General features: G+C 50.6%; 2 protein-coding genes across 5 annotated transcripts in view; one reads left to right on the top strand and one right to left on the bottom strand.

The window, feature by feature from the left end:
* The window catches only part of Clu (clusterin), a 13120-nt gene extending 5417 nt beyond the window's left edge, over positions 1-7703 (top strand). The window contains exons 4-9 of one of the 2 annotated variants that reach the window (XM_010623401.2): positions 1348-1518; positions 2127-2526; positions 3511-3615; positions 6069-6298; positions 7073-7248; positions 7473-7703. In XM_010623401.2, the coding sequence (XP_010621703.1) occupies positions 1348-1518; positions 2127-2526; positions 3511-3615; positions 6069-6298; positions 7073-7248; positions 7473-7482 (1092 nt within the window). In that variant the 3' untranslated portion in view covers positions 7483-7703. Of the gene's footprint in view, positions 1-1347; positions 1519-2126; positions 2527-3510; positions 3616-6068; positions 6299-7072; positions 7249-7457 lie in introns of both variants that reach the window. The other variant, XM_033765504.1, reaches the window with a different exon arrangement.
* A 6614-nt stretch (positions 7704-14317) lies between these two features.
* Positions 14318-16729, bottom strand: part of LOC104861801 (L-gulonolactone oxidase) — a 21993-nt gene continuing 19581 nt past the window's right edge. For all 3 annotated transcript variants that reach the window (XM_010623413.3, XM_010623429.3, XM_010623421.3), the window contains exons 11-12: positions 15916-16006; positions 14318-15331 (exon numbers count right to left, since the gene is read on the bottom strand). In XM_010623413.3, the coding sequence (XP_010621715.1) occupies positions 15203-15331; positions 15916-16006 (220 nt within the window). In that variant the 3' untranslated portion in view covers positions 14318-15202. The remainder of the gene's footprint in view (positions 15332-15915; positions 16007-16729) is intronic.

Raw genomic sequence — 16729 nt, 5'->3', positions numbered from 1 at the left:
GTGTGTGTGTGTATGTATCCCTCTCTATATGATAATTTAATTTATTAATTAGACACAGTAAGAGATTAACAATAATTAACAATAAAATAGAATGATTGTAACAGTGCACTATAATTATGTGAATGTAGTTTCTCAACCTATGTTAATTTCTCATCACCCTATAGTAATGATTTGGGTTGATTGGCTGTGGGCAGCTGAAATTGCTGATGAGGAGAGCTACAGTTCCACAGTTTAACTTTTCCCTACTTCTTAGGATCTGCTTTTGAGTTGATTCTGACATATGTGTGTATATGTGTGTGTGTGTGTGTGTGTGTGTATTTAAATTATTCTTTAATTTTTTTTTCTTTTTTGCATAAACTAATAGTGTAATACAATCTTCAGGCATAAAGTTTTTTCTTTATTTTGGAACTGCCGTGGGATAAGCCCTTGTCAAATTACCAGGTTGAATGACACGGGTATATTAGTGAGTTCTGCCGGTTGGTGAGAGTTTGATAACCTGCTATCAGGTGGTTCCCTCTGCACACACAATTCAAATATGAGAGTCAAGGAGCCTTTGGTCTGCTTTGGAAGAGAGCTTTTATTTCCCCACATTTATTTACATTCCTTAATTGGGGTAAAAACCACAAAGCACACACTTCACCGTCTTAGCCACTTTTCAACAAACAGTGCAGCAGTGTTAAGCCCATCCATCCATGCTGCTGTAAACACGTTGCTCTTTCCTCTTGCAGATCTGAAATTCTACACCCATTAAACAGCAATTCCCCCTCCCCTTCTCCCACAACCTCCGGTAATTGCCTTTCTACTCTCCTTTGCCTATAGCTGCACTCTTCTTAGGTCCGTCATAGCAGTGTGTGGGCTTCATTCTGGCAGATTTGTACACGCACCTAACACCGTCGGACCATTTTCGTACATGCACCCCACTACCTCCCAATTTTAAACACCAGCAGTCGAGAATAAAAAATGAGATCTAGGGAGGGACCAGGGATTTAGCTCAGTGCTGCCACTGCTTGCCTTGCAAGTGCAATGTCCCAAGTTCGATCCCTGGTACAAAAAAATTTTAAAAGGACAAAAGAAAAGAAAATGAGATCTAAATGAAATCCAGTAGGCATTGTCTGTGTGAGTTCCAGAGTCTGGGAAAGACTGAGGAGCTGCTGGGCCTTGAGGGACAGGCACAGTGGAGAGGCAGCCAGGTCGCGGAGAGAACATGTGGGTGGAGAGGCCGGGAAAGGGCAGCTCCAAGCCAGACTGTAGGAAGGCCTGCAGGTGCGGAGGCCTGGGTCCTGGGCGTGCTTGGGATGGTGAGGCCTGCAGGCTGTGTGGTTCACCTGGCCTCGTGTGTCTCTGCAGGATGCCCTAGAGGAGACCAGGGATTCTGAGACGAAGCTGAAGGCGTTCCCGGAAGTGTGCAATGAGACGATGATGTCCCTCTGGGAAGACTGCAAGCCCTGCCTGAAGCAGACCTGCATGAAGTTCTATGCGCGTGTCTGCAGGAGTGGCTCTGGCCTCGTTGGCCGCCAGGTGAAAGAGGGTTACATGTGTGCCCTAGGCTCTGAGTGGGGAGTGAGGGGAGCCCAGTGAAATGCTACATACTCCATTCCACGTGCCAGATGTAATTGATTAGTACTGGCTGGCTGCATGCCCCACCCCTGGTACTTTGATAAATCGATTGGTAATGTCTGCCACGAGTACAGTCATTACAAGTATGCGTGCTGTGTGTTTGCCATCTCTCAGGAGACTCTATCTAGAAATGATTATTGGATAAAACATAGCAAACAGCTTGCTGGTATGGCAGGGCCATGTACCGTCTTAGACAGGATGATTAAGAAGTGCCAGTGCCTTAATATTGACTCTGGCCTCATCCTTGGTCCTCACTTAGCTGGACTCACTTAGCTGAGCCGGGGTGGTGTCCTTCGTGAGGGTATTTTTGAGTCTTGTGACCTCGAAGGTGTCTCTAAACTCTGCTCTCTATAGGAGTAGACAGAAGGCGCTGGCCTCACAGTTGGGAGCCTGGGGCCCAGTCCCAGCAGAGCCTTTGGTCACTTGCTGCACGACCACATCTCGAGCGAGTGGGCCTCCGGGGGGTGTGGCCTTGATGACTGCCTCTGACTTTCCTGCCTGCATCTCAGCTCGAGGAGTTCCTGAACCAGAGCTCTCCCTTCTACTTCTGGATGAATGGCGACCGCGTCGACTCCCTCCTGGAAAGCGACCGGCAGCAGAGCCATATCCTGGACGCCATGCAGGACAGCTTCAACCAGGTGTCTGGCATCATGGACACGCTCTTCCAGGACAGGTTCTTCACCCACGAGCCCCAGGACACCCAGTCCTTCTCACCCTTCAGGCGGCCACACTTCCTCCATCCCAAGTCCCGCCTGGTCCGCAGCATCCTGCCCCTCTCCCCATACGGGTCCCTGGGCTTCCACGACATGTTCCAGCCATTCTTCGAAATGATACACCAGGCCCAGCAGGCCATGGACCCTCAGTCCCACAGACCAGCCTTCCAGCCCCTCGACGTGGATTTCATGAGAGGTTAGAACGAGGACTCTTTCTTCCCAAGGAGGGGTGAGAAGTGACCCCATTAGGTGCTAGGCCGAGACATGGTGGGTGTCACCTGTTTCCACACAACCCCACAAGGGTGGTCTTATTCCTGTTTAAAGAACAAAAGACTAAGTCAGGCACATAAAGGAACGTCTGAGATTTCACAGTGGACAAACCTAGCCTGCTCCAGTGTCGCAGGGCCTGGGTCTGTTCCTTCCAGCCAGCGATTATGTCCCTTGAGCAACTGCTGGGTGTGATGTTGACTGCTTTCCCTGCAAGATCAGGGCCCCCTTTCTCTTGGGAAGTTGGGGCTTGGTGTGGGAGCCTCGTATGCACTTCCTGGCCGTGCATTATGTCACGGCCCACATCCTTCTGGCTGCGACATCAGGGCCTGGCTCAGTACAGGTGCTCTGAGAGAATGAAGGGGAAGTGGCCATGAAAAGCTGGTACTTTGGAGTCTACTCCTTCAGCCACACATTGCTGGGCTATATGGTAGGATTTGGTGGGTACTGGAGTTTGCTTGAAATGCTTTGCAAATCTAGGAGGGCCCAGCATGGGGTATGCATCTCCTGCAGCTCCATCGGGGATGGAGCCCAGTGGTGGCAGGGGCTCTAAGGAGGATGCACTCCTGCCCCCAGCTTGTGACCCACAAGGCAGAGAGCCCAAGCCCGGGAGAGCACAGAGCAAGACAGGTTATGGTGGTGCAGCGTATACAGGGGAAGGGGAGGCAGGAGTGGTCTCCCAGATGGAGGGGGGAGGGGGCGGCTGGGCCCAGCTGAGGGGCCACAGGACATCCTCGGGAAGCCCCCCAGAAATGGCTCATACTTGTGAGCAAGAAGCAGGTTCCAATCTGCTGTGGCCTCAGAACCATCTCCAGGGCCAAACCGTGGTGTGGAGGGGACCCCAAAAGTCAGCAGGCCACCTCTGTGCTGCCACAGGCCTCCGCCCGCCTCTTTCTCCCCTGTGTCCCTCCAGAAGGTGCCGATAACCGCACGGTGTGTAAGGAGATCCGCCGCAACTCCACCGGCTGCCTGAAGATGAGGGACCAGTGCGAGAAGTGCAAGGAGATCTTGTCTGTGGGTGAGTTGGGGTCCAGACCACAAGCGGCTCCCCTGTGCCTCACTGGGGCTGCCTTTCTCAGAGTCTGGCTCTGTGCTTCTTACCTGTGGCCCCAGAGCAGGTCCCCAGCACGGCCCGGCTGGCATCCTCCTCTGGAGAACTGGTGAAGATGCGGGTTGCCTCAGAGGCCAGTGAGGCACAGGCCTTAGGTTCTGCCAAGGTTTTTGAAAAACCCCACCCCACTTTAACTGCCCCAGCTCCTCTGTCCCCAAGTGCCAAGCCTAGTAGAGTGCTCATTTCCCACTTCAGATTGTGAAATTTTAGACAGTGTGTGTTTTGTTCAACAAACACTTGCCCCGTGCCCTGTGTTTGCTCATTTCCTTGTGAGCTGAGTACAGCTGTTGCCCCCATCATGCAGAAGAGGAAACCCCATCGTGGAAGGCTAAGGAACTTATCCCATGCAGGTTGGGCATTGGGCTGTTTTCCTGAGCAGCATACCAAGTTCTTCCCTGTCTACCTGAGTCATTGGTGTGGTCCTTGGCATCCCAGCATGATTCTCTTTGCTGGGTTGGTTCTCTAGGCAAAAGGAATATTTCCTTTCAACCTTCCCCTCTGTGTGATCATTAAATCCTCCCTACTTTGACACCACAGTTGTAAGAGTCTTTAGAGTCATTCCTGCTCACCAGGAGTAAACATCTCCACTTGTAGCTAGCTTATTGATCTTTGGCTTTGCTCTTAACACACGTGGGTTTGCCTGACTAGGCTTTTAGAGCCTGGTTAAATGTTCCTAGCCTCAGCCCTGTGACTGTAGGAGTCGCTGCATCATAAATACTGATGCTATTAGAGGCTGGGGCGTGAAGACATTGTGTAGATGAGTACATGACCAAGCCGGTGGGCTTTTCTTATAAAAGAAAAAATCATGGAATAGCATAAATGACATAGCATTTCACCACAAAAAAAAACCATCTTAGGGGCAGAAGAGAAGATGTATAGAAACCTAGGCTCAACTTCAACCCATTGCTCCAAGGTGAGTGGTGGTCGGTCATAGCTCAGCTCAGCAGTGGCCTTCTGGTCTACCTTAAGGAAGACAAGACACACTGCCTCTTATACTTAAGTGTTTGTAATCATCTGAGCATGCCCCACTTCTGGACTTCTCATTTGGCATCTTGGATAGGGTCACTCCTTGCTGTGGGGAGCTGTCCCCTGCATTCATAGCAGGTGTCAGCATTGCCCCTGGCCTCTGACTAGTAGGTGCCTGAGGCAGCACTCTCCATAGTGTGACAACCAAAATTGTCTTCAGAACTTACCAGAAGTCCCCTGTTCTAGACTGAGTCCTAACCTTCAAGGGGTATTCTGCTTTTTAATTATTTCCTAGTAGGAGAGTTGAAGTTCTTCATCACATATATGTTCTTAACCTGGCTTTGTGTTACTAATCCTGTTTCTTGCTCTACCTAACATTTTATTACTTAATATCAAGGACTGCAACCACTCTCTGAAGTGGGCAGAGACCCTTCTCAATTTGTTTAGGTTTGGGGTACCTTACTTCTTCTGGATATTTTAAAAAATAACACAAAGGGAGCAAAACAGTAGCTCTGAAGAAAAGTAGGTGGTTTCTGTCTCTTTACAAATCTGACAACCTGCTGTGGGGGCTCAAGACCAAGAGGAATGAATTCTAGTTTCCCTGCCGTCTTTTGAGCATGGTGGCCAGCTGTGGGAGGGCAGAGGGCAGGCAAGGACTCCGGGCCCAGGCTGTGATACTTCGTGGCCTACGTCCTGTCCAGCTCTTCTGCTGCACGGGCTTTTGGGACCAGAATCACTCAAATATGCTCAAAAGACAATGCTGGAGAAGGTTCCAGGACCACAGACAAACAGGAAGGAAGAGCCACAGTAGCAAGAGCCCAGGTTTAGGAGTAAAAGACCTGAGTTCATTCATGGCCTTGATTTCTGGGCCTCAATTTTATTATTGGTAAAATAGGAGTAATCATACTTAAGTCAGGACAAGTGTGACTGTTAGAGAAAAGGAACATTCAGAGTCCTACGTACCAGATAGCAGAGGTAGGGGCTCCACAGGGGAGCAGATTCCTTTTCTCCAGAGAGACGAGGTGGCAGACAGCTCCAGTCTGAGGACATGGACCCTTGGGACCCAAGGAGTGTTCCAAAGTGTGGCCAGCACTGTTGGTTACCAGTCCCCAAGGAGGCACAAGGTCTGGCACCCAATGGTGACTCAGTTGCACGGCTCAGCACCCTGTTTGTTTAGCTGACGTCCTTATCCACAGCAAGACTCTGGGTGAACGGGGCAGCATCTTGATTCACATTCTGGGGAGTCTTACATTTGGGTGGGGGCCATAATAAAGTCTGTGGCCTGCCACTTAGCAGCACGTGGCTATAGGAGCTGGTTTCCATCTGTGTTTTTATCCCTGCACACTTACTTCTCCCTTTTTGGCTTTGGTTTTTGTTTTTCTATCTCTGGGCAGACTGTTCCACCAACAACCCAGCCCAGGCACAGCTGCGGCAGGAGCTGAACGATTCCCTCCAGGTGGCTGAGTTGTTGACCCAGAAATACAATGAGCTGCTCCAGTCCTACCAGCGCAAGATGCTCAGCACCTCATCCTTGCTGGAGCAGCTGAATGACCAGTTCAGCTGGGTGTCCCAGCTGGCTAACCTCACCCAGGGTGAAGACCCCGCCTACCTCCGTGTCTCCACAGTGAGTGTTGTGTGTCCCAGCAGCACAGGGATAAGAGGCAACATGAGCCTGCTGGAGTGAGCTGGGATGCAGGTTTTACAGAGGGCTCTTCTGCCTTTGATTGGGCACTGACCACAAGGCAGGAAATGCCAAGATCGTATGCACACTATTGCCCTGAGATGGACTGACCACCCCCAGTGGTAAAATATCACAACCCCATTTCCCAGGTGGGGAGGTTGAGCGGGTGGCAAAGCTTGCCAGGGCTGAAAACTGCAAGTGGTGTCCAGGGTCACTGAAACTGCCTGGCTGCCCAGCCTGGACTCTTTATCCACCTTGCTACCTTGGGTCACAAAGAATAGAATGGTGTCTCCTAGTACTGGGAACTCCCTTTCTTTCTTGATACCTTTTCTTTCTTTCTTTCTTTTCTTTTGGGAATGGGGAATCGAACTCTGGTCCTTGCACTTGTGAAGCAGGTGGTGGAACCACTGAGCTGATTTCCTGGTCCTTGATACCTTTCAACACCAGACTGGCTAAGAATTACACAAAGAAAACCTCTGGAAACCACTTTCACTCCCTGAGTGCCCCTGAGTGGTCATCCGAGGATGACATTTTCCCTCTGAAAGGGTGTCTGACTCGGGGCATTTCCACTCCCGCAGTCACGCAGATGTCTAGATTAGTAACATCAGCTGTCTTTTCCTGAACGGGCCAGGGCACTTGCGTGCTGTGGGCTGTCACTGCAGAATGCATGCATGTGGCCATGACGTTGCCCTGCTTTGTGTCCCCTTTCCTGTCTAGGTGACGACCCACACTTCGGACTCAGACGCCCCATCCCGTGTCACCGAGGTGGTGGTGAAGCTCTTTGACTCGGACCCTATCACCGTGGTCATGCCAGAAGAGGTCTCCAGGGACAACCCTACCTTTATGGACACCGTGGCAGAGAAAGCGCTGCAGGAATACCGCAGGAAGAAGCGGTAAGTGGGCAGCCTGTCCTGTGGGCCCCCGGGGCTCAGCAGCTCCAAGGCTTAGACAAGGGACGGAGGACACAGGGAGGGGAGGCCTGCATCTGTGACCAGAGCCCAAGGTGGAGTCAGGAAACACCAGAGATTTTGTTTTTCCTTCGGGGTGTGGTCTTCCTCAGCAGATAAGAATCTGGACGGTGAAAATTGATCTCCTTCCCTGGCTCTTTGTTTTTCAGAGAGGAGTGAGATGTGAGCCTTGGGGGTGTCACAGCAGCTCCCCCAAGATGAGCCACAGCCCCCCAGAGAGAGCTCTGCATGTCTCCGTGTGCCTAGGCCCCCACCGCACTGGCCTCTCCTCCCTCTGGATTCTTACACTAATGCCTGTGTTTGCTGCTTGTGGGAAGATCTGCTTCCGCATGCAACTAATCCAATAAAACTGCCTTGAGCTGAGAGCTCCGGTTCCTCCAGTGCTGCTGTTTTTCTGCCTCCCACCGGCCTTCATTTTGGTATGGAAGGGAAGCAACAAAGAAACAGAAACAATAAATTAGTGGCTAAGATGGTTCAGAGGTCACCATAGATTGGAAAATAAAAGGGCTCCATCGCTGACAAAGGTGACCCAAGTCAAGAATTCCTTATCCCCAGTACAAAAAAAAAAAAGAAAAAAAAGAGAGAGAGAGAGAATTCCTTGCTTTTCAGGAAGAGAGGGGTGTTCTAACAAGCCAACTAGAGCAGTTCCTGGGGGTGTGAATCTTTTCTGTTTTATTATAAAGCTCGCCCAGTACTCTGCCTGGGTGACGGTAGTCTCCTGGAGGAGTAAGAGGGCAAAGAAGAGGTACTAATAAAACTAATATATAATTGACATTATCCTTAAGGCAATTGTAGTCTCCAAAAGATCAAATGAGGCTGTTTTCATTTGTAAGAGTTTGGGACCCCTGGGTCCTTTCCTAGTTGTGGATTCCTCTGTCCACTGCCCCTCCATGCCATCTTCATCTCTTTTCCTGGACCACAGGCATTGATTTCTCTATCTAGATGGTTCTGGGCCGTGTGTTTGCTGTTCAGCCCAAACAGTGGGACTGCAGTACCTGGTGCCGCCAGCAGGCGGCCTCAGCTAACCATAATACAAATCCCGGTCCCACAGCCTAAGCCTGTCATTTATTAACGTTCTCTAAACATAGACTGCTGACCATCAAATACAGTGTAGATGGAAAAAAACATCTGGCTACGTCTCAGATTTATAGCAAAGTCCATTTGTCCATTCATGGCTTAGAACATTCTGTGTCACCCCCCCTTCTCTCTCTTTTAAACTATAGTAATACCTCAGCTGAAGGGAATCAAACTGGGAAAGGTCAGCTTATGCCTGGAGTGTGGTTAAGATTGTTAGCCGGGGACATCAGAGTGAAATCAGTGCGATCCACTCAATGGAGGGTAATAATTAGGGTTATGAGCTCAGAGGGGATTTAAGTGACCGTAAATGTTAATGTCACACGGCATGATTGACATTTAAAACTTATTTATTTTTATTAGCATCCATTTGCAATACATAACGGTCACATTTGTCTGTTGCACTGTCATCATTTTACGCCCTCTCCCGCCCCAGAGATCTGTCTCATTTCCACAGAACCTGTTTCCTGCCATCTCTTATTTTGATTTATACATTATTTATACTTGGGGTCTCTCATATAAGAGCAATATTTAACCTGTTTCCTGTTGGTTTCATTTTGCCTTATGGTCTCAAGATCCATTTTCATTGTAGGGTCACTGGGTTTTGGCAGCCACCCTTGGGGATTCTTTTAGTGTCCTGCTTTAAACTCCCATTTGCTGGCTCTCTGAAGGGCAGAGTCAGAGTCCTGGCATAGAACTCCGAGGTTCCCTGGGACCCCTCCTCTCCAGCTTTGCTCTCCTTGCACAGGGGTCCGGATTTGAGGGTCTCTGTGTGACCCTAGACCCCCAGCAGACGTTCCCACCTGAGGAACTAGAAAGACTAAGGCAGGTTACGAGCTCACCCGTTAGGGTGAGATATGGCTGGTTCTGGGTGGGGGCCGTGGACTTAGCTCTTGGTTTCTGGCTGCTAGAATTCTTAAAACCAAGGAGGAGCAGCGCTTGACCATCTGGGAGGAGAGGGGTCTGACATCTGCCTAGAAACGGGGGTGGACCAAGCTTGTGGTCAACTTCTCTGTTGACATTGGCCTGTCATCTGCCAGAATACCGTAGTCAGATGCGATCTCTGAAACGCGGAGGTGGAATGAGCGGGGAGGCGTGTGGTGCACAGCATTGCACAGCTATCAGCCGTGGCCAAAGCGCCTGGTGCTGGGCCGGCTGCTTCGTGTAACCCTGTTAGGTTCCCGCAGTCACCCTCAAGGCAGTCCCACACTGCACAGGAGTAGCCTGCATCAGAGGCCAGGATGTGAGAATGCCCCACAGAGTCCTCCAGGTCCAGGGAGGCTGGCACAGGGCCCTCAGGGGCTGTCGGAGCTTTCCTGGTGTGCTGCTCAGGGGGCAGCGCTGGGTGACCGAGGGGCCAGCCTCTGAGGGGCAGGGATGGGCTTTACTCAGGAAATGAGACTGAACTTCTGAAGCAAATGGACTGTCCTGTTGACTGGAGACACAGAGCGACCCAGAAAGCACTGAGCGAAGCTGCAGGAGTGACAGGGACTACTGATTTGCACTCTTGCAGCGAGTGAGTGAACCCAGGCTTGATTTGGGGCCTGAGGAATGGGGTTCACTGCTGCCATTTAGCTGCCTGGGACTTTCCACATCACGGTCCTATGCGTTGCCAGATATTTCCCAGATGTAACAGAAGAGCTTGACAAAGCCAGGATGTATAAATAGTTCTAGAGGTGATACAAAGAGTTCAGGATCAGATCGGGTGATTGGCAAATCCCCCCATGTGACAGCGGCGAAAGCTGGACCTTAGACATGGGGCACCCGTCCAAGGCTCCTCATGAAAGCTCTTTGCCGCCTGGGTCTGCGCGCAGGCCAATCTGATTAACCCCTGATCCAAGTCTCCTGCCATGCAGTGCCAGAGTGTGTCGAGCTTCTGTGTCCCTGTCCTCACCCCTGTGCTCATGCACTGAAGGGCCAGCGGAGGCCTCCGGCCAGCTCTGCTCCACACGAAGGCTGTGGGGCCTCAGTCAGGCTACACAGGGCCCCAGATGCAGTGCCATGCACTGCCTGCTCTTGCTCCTGTGGCCTCCAGCACCTGGGACACAAAGCTGGCGCCAGACATTCTCCACATCGTCCTCTTCCCCTCCAGGCCCTCTGGGTGCCCAACACAGTGCATCCCACACCCACCCTGAGGCACCCAGGGGGCGGGGCTGAAAGGAGGGCCGCTCACTCCGGCCTCACTGGAAATAGGCATCTGTGTCAGCGACAGCGCGGGTGCAGCCACGGCGGTGCTCCACCACGCCGACAACAGCACAGGTCCTTTTCCAAACCCACGCCTGGGTCCTGTCCCCGGCCCGCAGGGCACGAGGAGCCGGTTGCTGAACTGGATGCTGCAGCTGCCTCGAACCCAGCACAACAGCGCCTCACTCTGGGTTGGCAGAGGCAGCCTGTGCGTGGGAAGGGGCGTCCGCAACAGAAAACCAGCACAAGTTTCCACAACTCTGTTCCGGAACCCTTGGCGATGTCAAGACCTCCCTCTCTGGACTCCGAGAGGCCCTGCTCTGTACAGAAGCAGGTGCTGCCTGCTTGAGCCTGTGGTTCCCATTCCTGCCCCTGGGAACTGGGTGCTCAGCCATTCCTCAGGCTTCTGCCCTCCATGCCTTGCCAAGAGCCTCCCTCTCACCTAATGAGCACCTGGAGACCTCAGGGTGACACCTGCCTCCCAGGGCGCTTGGGGACCTTCCTCCTAGACCTGAAAGCAACTGTGGTGTGGAGATCTCTTCTCAGCAGAGCCCTGGTGCCTCCCACAGGTTTTCTCCCTTCTGTGCCACACTCCTGTCCCTTCACTGTCTGGGACCAGCTGACTGCAGTGATTTAGGCGAGAGCTGGGAGCTCAGATAGACGCCACCAGGGGCACCTTGAACCCCTGTGCAGGCCAAATTCAATCCCCGGTACAAAAAAAAAAAAAAGGTGAACTTTGTTCATTAAAAGCCTATACCCCAAAGGGCATCCAGATTTTCTGTGTATTTTGAAGACATTCAGCTGCTTTTAGTTTCAGATTAATTCACTGTGCTGTGTCCCTTAGTGGGGTAGATCTGGGTGTCCCTGCTTCTGGCAGCAGAAACATCACTTAAAGGTTTAGAAAACAAAACAATAATTCAAAGCACAATATAGAATGCAATAGAATGCAAAATCCGTAGAATTTATAAATAGAATCTCATCTATCTAAAATGTGGGGCTGGAGGGCATCCTTGGCTGAAAAGCTTGCATTCTCCACCTTTCCAAGCTTGCCGGACTGACTTTGTCACTCTGAGCCTCTGTTTCCTTATGTGTAGGACGGAGGGGAGTTGGAGCTGGGGGAGCCTCAGGGTTGGCCTGCTGTGCTTGCTTTCTTTCTATTATTATTATTTTTTTGGTACCAGGGATCGAACTCAGGTCCTTGTGCTTGCTAATCCCCAGCCTCGTTTTTTTTTTTTTGGTGGTACTAGGGATCAAACTAAGGACCTTGTGCTTGCAAGGCAGGCAGTGAAACCACTGAGCCAAGTCCCCGGCCCATATATGCTTTCTTTTACTGATGCCACCAACCCATACCTTTCCTTATGTATCTGTCAAAGCCCTCCAGGAAAACTCTAACTGGTGTATCCACCTACATCCAGAGATTCATCTGAAGGTGTGGGCACGGGTGACTTCACAAGGCCTCAATCTGTACCGCAGCACTGTAGGCTGGAAGTTTGAGTTAGTGTAGGATCTCGAGGCTACATTGCTGCTGCTTCTTCTAAAAACCCCAAGTTTTTGCTTTTAAGACCCTTCTCCTGATTGCATGAGGACCATCCACGATATTGAGAGTCATTTCTTTGACTTAAACGATTATAGAGGTTACGCCAGCTACAGGATGCCTTCAGAGCAGCACATCCATGAGTATTTGATTAAATACCTCCGTACTGCAGTCATGCTCATCAGTGCCTGAAAGTACTGTAACCTTCCACTGGGGGCTCAGAAAGGCTCTCCTGCTTAGCTTAGGGTTCCGGTACCATTCTCTTGAAATTCTCAATAATTTTGGGTCTGGGGCCCTGCATCTTCCTTGCATTGGCCCCTGAACCCCCACAGCATCTCATGCTGCGCAGCTGGGCTTGCTGTCAGGGCTGTGGACTGGGGCCCACTCTGGAGCCCCTCTGACCACATGTAGCCACGGCAATGGCGGTCACCTTGCTTCCCGGGCCCAGCATCATATTCTCCTTTATGCTACCTAATGTCCTGTGTATGCCTTGTTTCCCTGATCTAGAATGAAATTTTCTTTATTTTTATTGGGGTGAAAAATGCAGACTAGGGCTGGAGATTTGGCTCGGTGGTTCTGACCCCTCCTCGCAAGCACAAGGACCCAAGTTCAATTGCCAATACCCAAAAAAAGAAAAAGAAAGAGAATGCAGACTATACAACACACCATTTTAACCATCTTCAGGTGCACAATTGAATGACATAAAGAACTTTCACACTGTTGTGAAATCACTACCATCCTCCCCAGAACTTTTTCCTCTTCCCTGGCTGGAACTCTGCATCCATTAGACATGAACTCCTTCCTACTTCCACCCCTAGCCCATGGGAACAACCATGCTATTCTGTCTCAATGAATCTGACTGATCTGAGAACTTCATTTAAATGCAATCATAGGAGATTTGTTGTTTTATGAATGGCTTGTCTTCATGTTGTAAGAGTCCATCCATATTGCAGGATGTGTCAGAATTTCCTTCCTTTTTAAGGTTGAGTGATATTCCTTTGCATGTACAGACCACATTCTGGCTATTGTGAAGAATGCTGCTATGAACATGAATGCCCAGACACATCTCTAACATCCTGTTGTTGCTCCTCTGGGGAACAGGCCATTTCCCTCAGCAGTTGCACCATTTTTCATCCCCAGCAGCAAAGCCCCATTGTTCCAATCTCTCCACATCCTCACCAAAGTTTGCTAGTTCCTACTTTTGAAACTTTTGCCATTTATGTTGATATTAATGGGTGTGAAATGGGATCTCATCATGGAGTTATTTGCATTTCCCTAATAAGTAGTGGTGATGATCATCTTTTCAAATATTTGCTGGTGGTTGGTATATCTTGGAGATATTTGTAATCATATAAGTTACAATTAGAATATACATTTCATGAGGGCAGAAAGATATCTTAAGTTTCTTCTAATTCCTCCAAAGCACTTGATGCATAGTAGATATCTGAGGAATGTTCTATGCAGCAAGTCAGACAAACTGAAGCTTTTAGTTTAGTTTTGTTTTGTTTTGTACCAGGGATTGAACTCGGGTCCTTGTGCTTTCAAAGCAGGCCACCGAACCACTGAGCTAAATTCCCCGCCCCTGAAGCTTTTAAGAAAGGACCATGAAGAACATTTTCCGCGAGGGCAGTAGAGACACATCACTCCCAAAGAGCTGCCCTGGAGGCTAAGCAGAGGGGCACACCGGAAGTGAAGTGAAGGTCACCGGAAGTGGGTCTTAACTGAGAAGAGCTGAGGAGAGCCGCCCCCTCAAGCAAGCTCTGAGGAGGTGGCAAATGCTAGCGCCCTCCCGGGCAGCCAGCACCCAGTGAGCATGTGAGGACCCCTGCAGGTGAAGGGCAGCAGGCAGGGTCCACACCACTCCTGCGCCCAAACACCTCCAAGGGCTGCATCCTGATGATACAGAGCCAATGATGTAGGGATGACACATGGAACTCCAAAGTAATCCAAATAATATATGGTAAATATCGTAATTCCCAACCTGCTAGATATCCAATATGCCAAATTCACATTCTCTAAAATTGAAGAATGGACTCTAGGAACAGCGGAGGTTAAGAGTAGAAAGTATTTACTGAGAGAAAGATAAGCTCCTATCTAAGAGAAAGGGAAGGGGTTCCAGAAAGTGGGTTGCCTGAGCTTTTCACGGAATTTTACAGAGCAGAGCCACAAGGTGGCGACCTACAAAGTGGGACAAAACTATGGTCAATCAACAGGATTACAAGTACAGTTGCTTAGGTACTGTTGATCCAATGGGGAATCACAACCTGAGTATAAGATGAGACAAAACTACACTCAACTAGTAAGATTACGAGTATAGTTGCTTAGATAATAATGATTAAATGGAGATCCACCAGGGAAGCAAGTCCCATAGCAAGCACACACCGACTGAATAGAACTTTCCAGGAAAGCATGTGCTAGGGAGGTTTTTGGGCCTGACCCAAGGTGACCGATGTTATTTAGAATATTGATCAGTGCTGTTCATCCCTAGGGGAAGTACGTGAATGTCCTCATTTTTCCTTGTCTTGAAGCCTGACCTTCAACAAATGCACCTCCAGCCACAGTTGTAATATGTTATCTCCTGCACTGACTCTTGACAAGGCCCGGTCCTATCTGACTGCCTATAGTATTTTATTTATTTTTTTTTTTGGTGGTACCAGGGACCAAACTCAGGACCTTGCACTTTCCAGGGAGGCGTGGCACCCCTCAGCCACATCCCTGGCTTGCCTATAATATTTTAATTAATATTGAGAGGGCTGGAAGGGAATCCCAAAGTCACAGTCCTTGGGACTTTCACTTCCATACCTTGCTAGTAGGCAGAACTTGTGAGTTACAGGGTCCCTGACCTCCTAGACAAATATAGCATGAATTAGGGCTCCCCTTTCTCCTGGACAGAGTGTGGTGACTAGAGGTGCAGGAAAGGGAGGGGCAGCATGGGGATGTCCGTGGGGTTTGGGTGCCATGAGGACAGGGAGGGAGGGGTGGACAGGCCCTGACACGAGCTGAGCTCATGCTGTGAGTCAGGAGGAAACCTCTGCCTCCTGGACTTCCACCCCTTGGAGATGGGCCTGGCTTTTGTACCCTCTGGCCTCAGTAGAAGACTTTCTCCAGGTAGGAATTCAGGAACATTCCAGTGGGGTCCAGCTTTTCACGGATGGCACAGAACTTGGGAAAGGCAGGATACATTTTCTCAAAATCCTTCCGGGTGCAGTTGTGGGCCTAGGAAGCAGAGACCAGGAGTCTTGTTCCTGGAGCCAGAAGGTCAGCAGGGCTGAGTCCCCGAGTCTGCCTGTGTGACACCCCTCCTTGCAGACACATGGACATGTGCGTTATACAGAGACCCCCAAAGAGCTGAGTGCGGTGGTGCACTTCTGTAATCCCAGCACTCAGGAGGCTGAGACAGGAGGATCACCTGCCTAGACTACGTATGGAGATTCTGAAATCCCCTCCTCCAAAACGAAGGGGAGAATTTTGGAAAGTGGAGCAGGGAGGGGCTAGAAAGCAGCCCTGGACTCCCCATGCCCATTACAATGTGACGCTATGGGGTGTCTCATCCCACCATCTCAGAGAGTCCTCACTTTCCTGTCTGCTAAAAGGGCTCACAGATGCTGACTTATCCTGCTCACAGGCTTCCTACAAAAGTCAAATGAAGGGAAAGAGACACACATCTCTGAGCACCCGGGGGGCCCGGCGGTCACCTGGAACTGTGGGCACCCGGGGCTCAGGAAGAGGAAGCAGGTCTGGGAGAGGGAGGCTGAGCCCAGCCTTTCCTGGAGGTGCCCAGCAGCTGCCCACAGCCCTACCTTGGCCCAATGGGGTCTGCCCCCAAACTTCTTCATGATAGTCTCATAGGCCAGCCAGTAGTCCAGCCGAGGCACGTCCTTGCCGTAGGGCCTGGGGACAGGGGAGGCAGGAGGTGAGCCCACCCCAGCCCACATGTGCCCACCATGAGGGCGCCTTATCCACGCCTGCCCAGCACCAAGCCCGGGAGGTTAGGACAAGGCCAGCTCCTACCACAGGATGCGAACAGCAGCCGGCCAGCACCCCACGGCTTCCGCTGGTCCCCAAGGGGGTGTGAAGAGCCTGCATCCCCTCGGGTATTATTCAGTGAGTGTCTGAAAGGAACTGTGAGCTTAATCTTGTCTGTGAAAGGACAGAGCTGAGAAACTCCTGTGGACTAGCGTCTCTCCTGTGCCTGGCTGTGCAGTGGTGTTCGGCCGCTGTGCGCTTCTGCTGCAGCAGTGACCTGCCAGGTGGGTGTAGTCTCGGGCGGTGCCCCGACTGTTCCTGCTCACGTGGCGCCCCTGTTGGTAAGCAGTGCACATGTGTGCGTGTGTGTGCGTGTGTGTGTGTATGTGTGTGTGTGTGTGTGTGTGTAAACAGGCTATTTTTTTTTTAACAGAGCCTTGGGATTTTAGATTAACCTGTTTATGCCTGGAAAATCTGACCACACAACCTAATTAATGGACCATTTTGGTCAGTCCTGCTGCCCAGCCAGTTAGGTCTGACTTCATTTTCCTTTTTCTTCTTTCCTCTTTCCTTCCTTCTTCTTTCTCTCCTTTCCTTCTCCTCTCTCTCTCTCTCTCTCTCTCTCTCTCTCTCTCTCTCTCTCTCTCT

Source organism: Fukomys damarensis, unplaced genomic scaffold (assembly GCF_012274545.1).
Source record: "Fukomys damarensis isolate Sample0158 unplaced genomic scaffold, DMR_v1.0_HiC HiC_scaffold_18, whole genome shotgun sequence".
NCBI lineage: Eukaryota > Metazoa > Chordata > Mammalia > Rodentia > Bathyergidae > Fukomys > Fukomys damarensis.
This window is presented reverse-complemented; position numbering and strand designations above follow the sequence as displayed.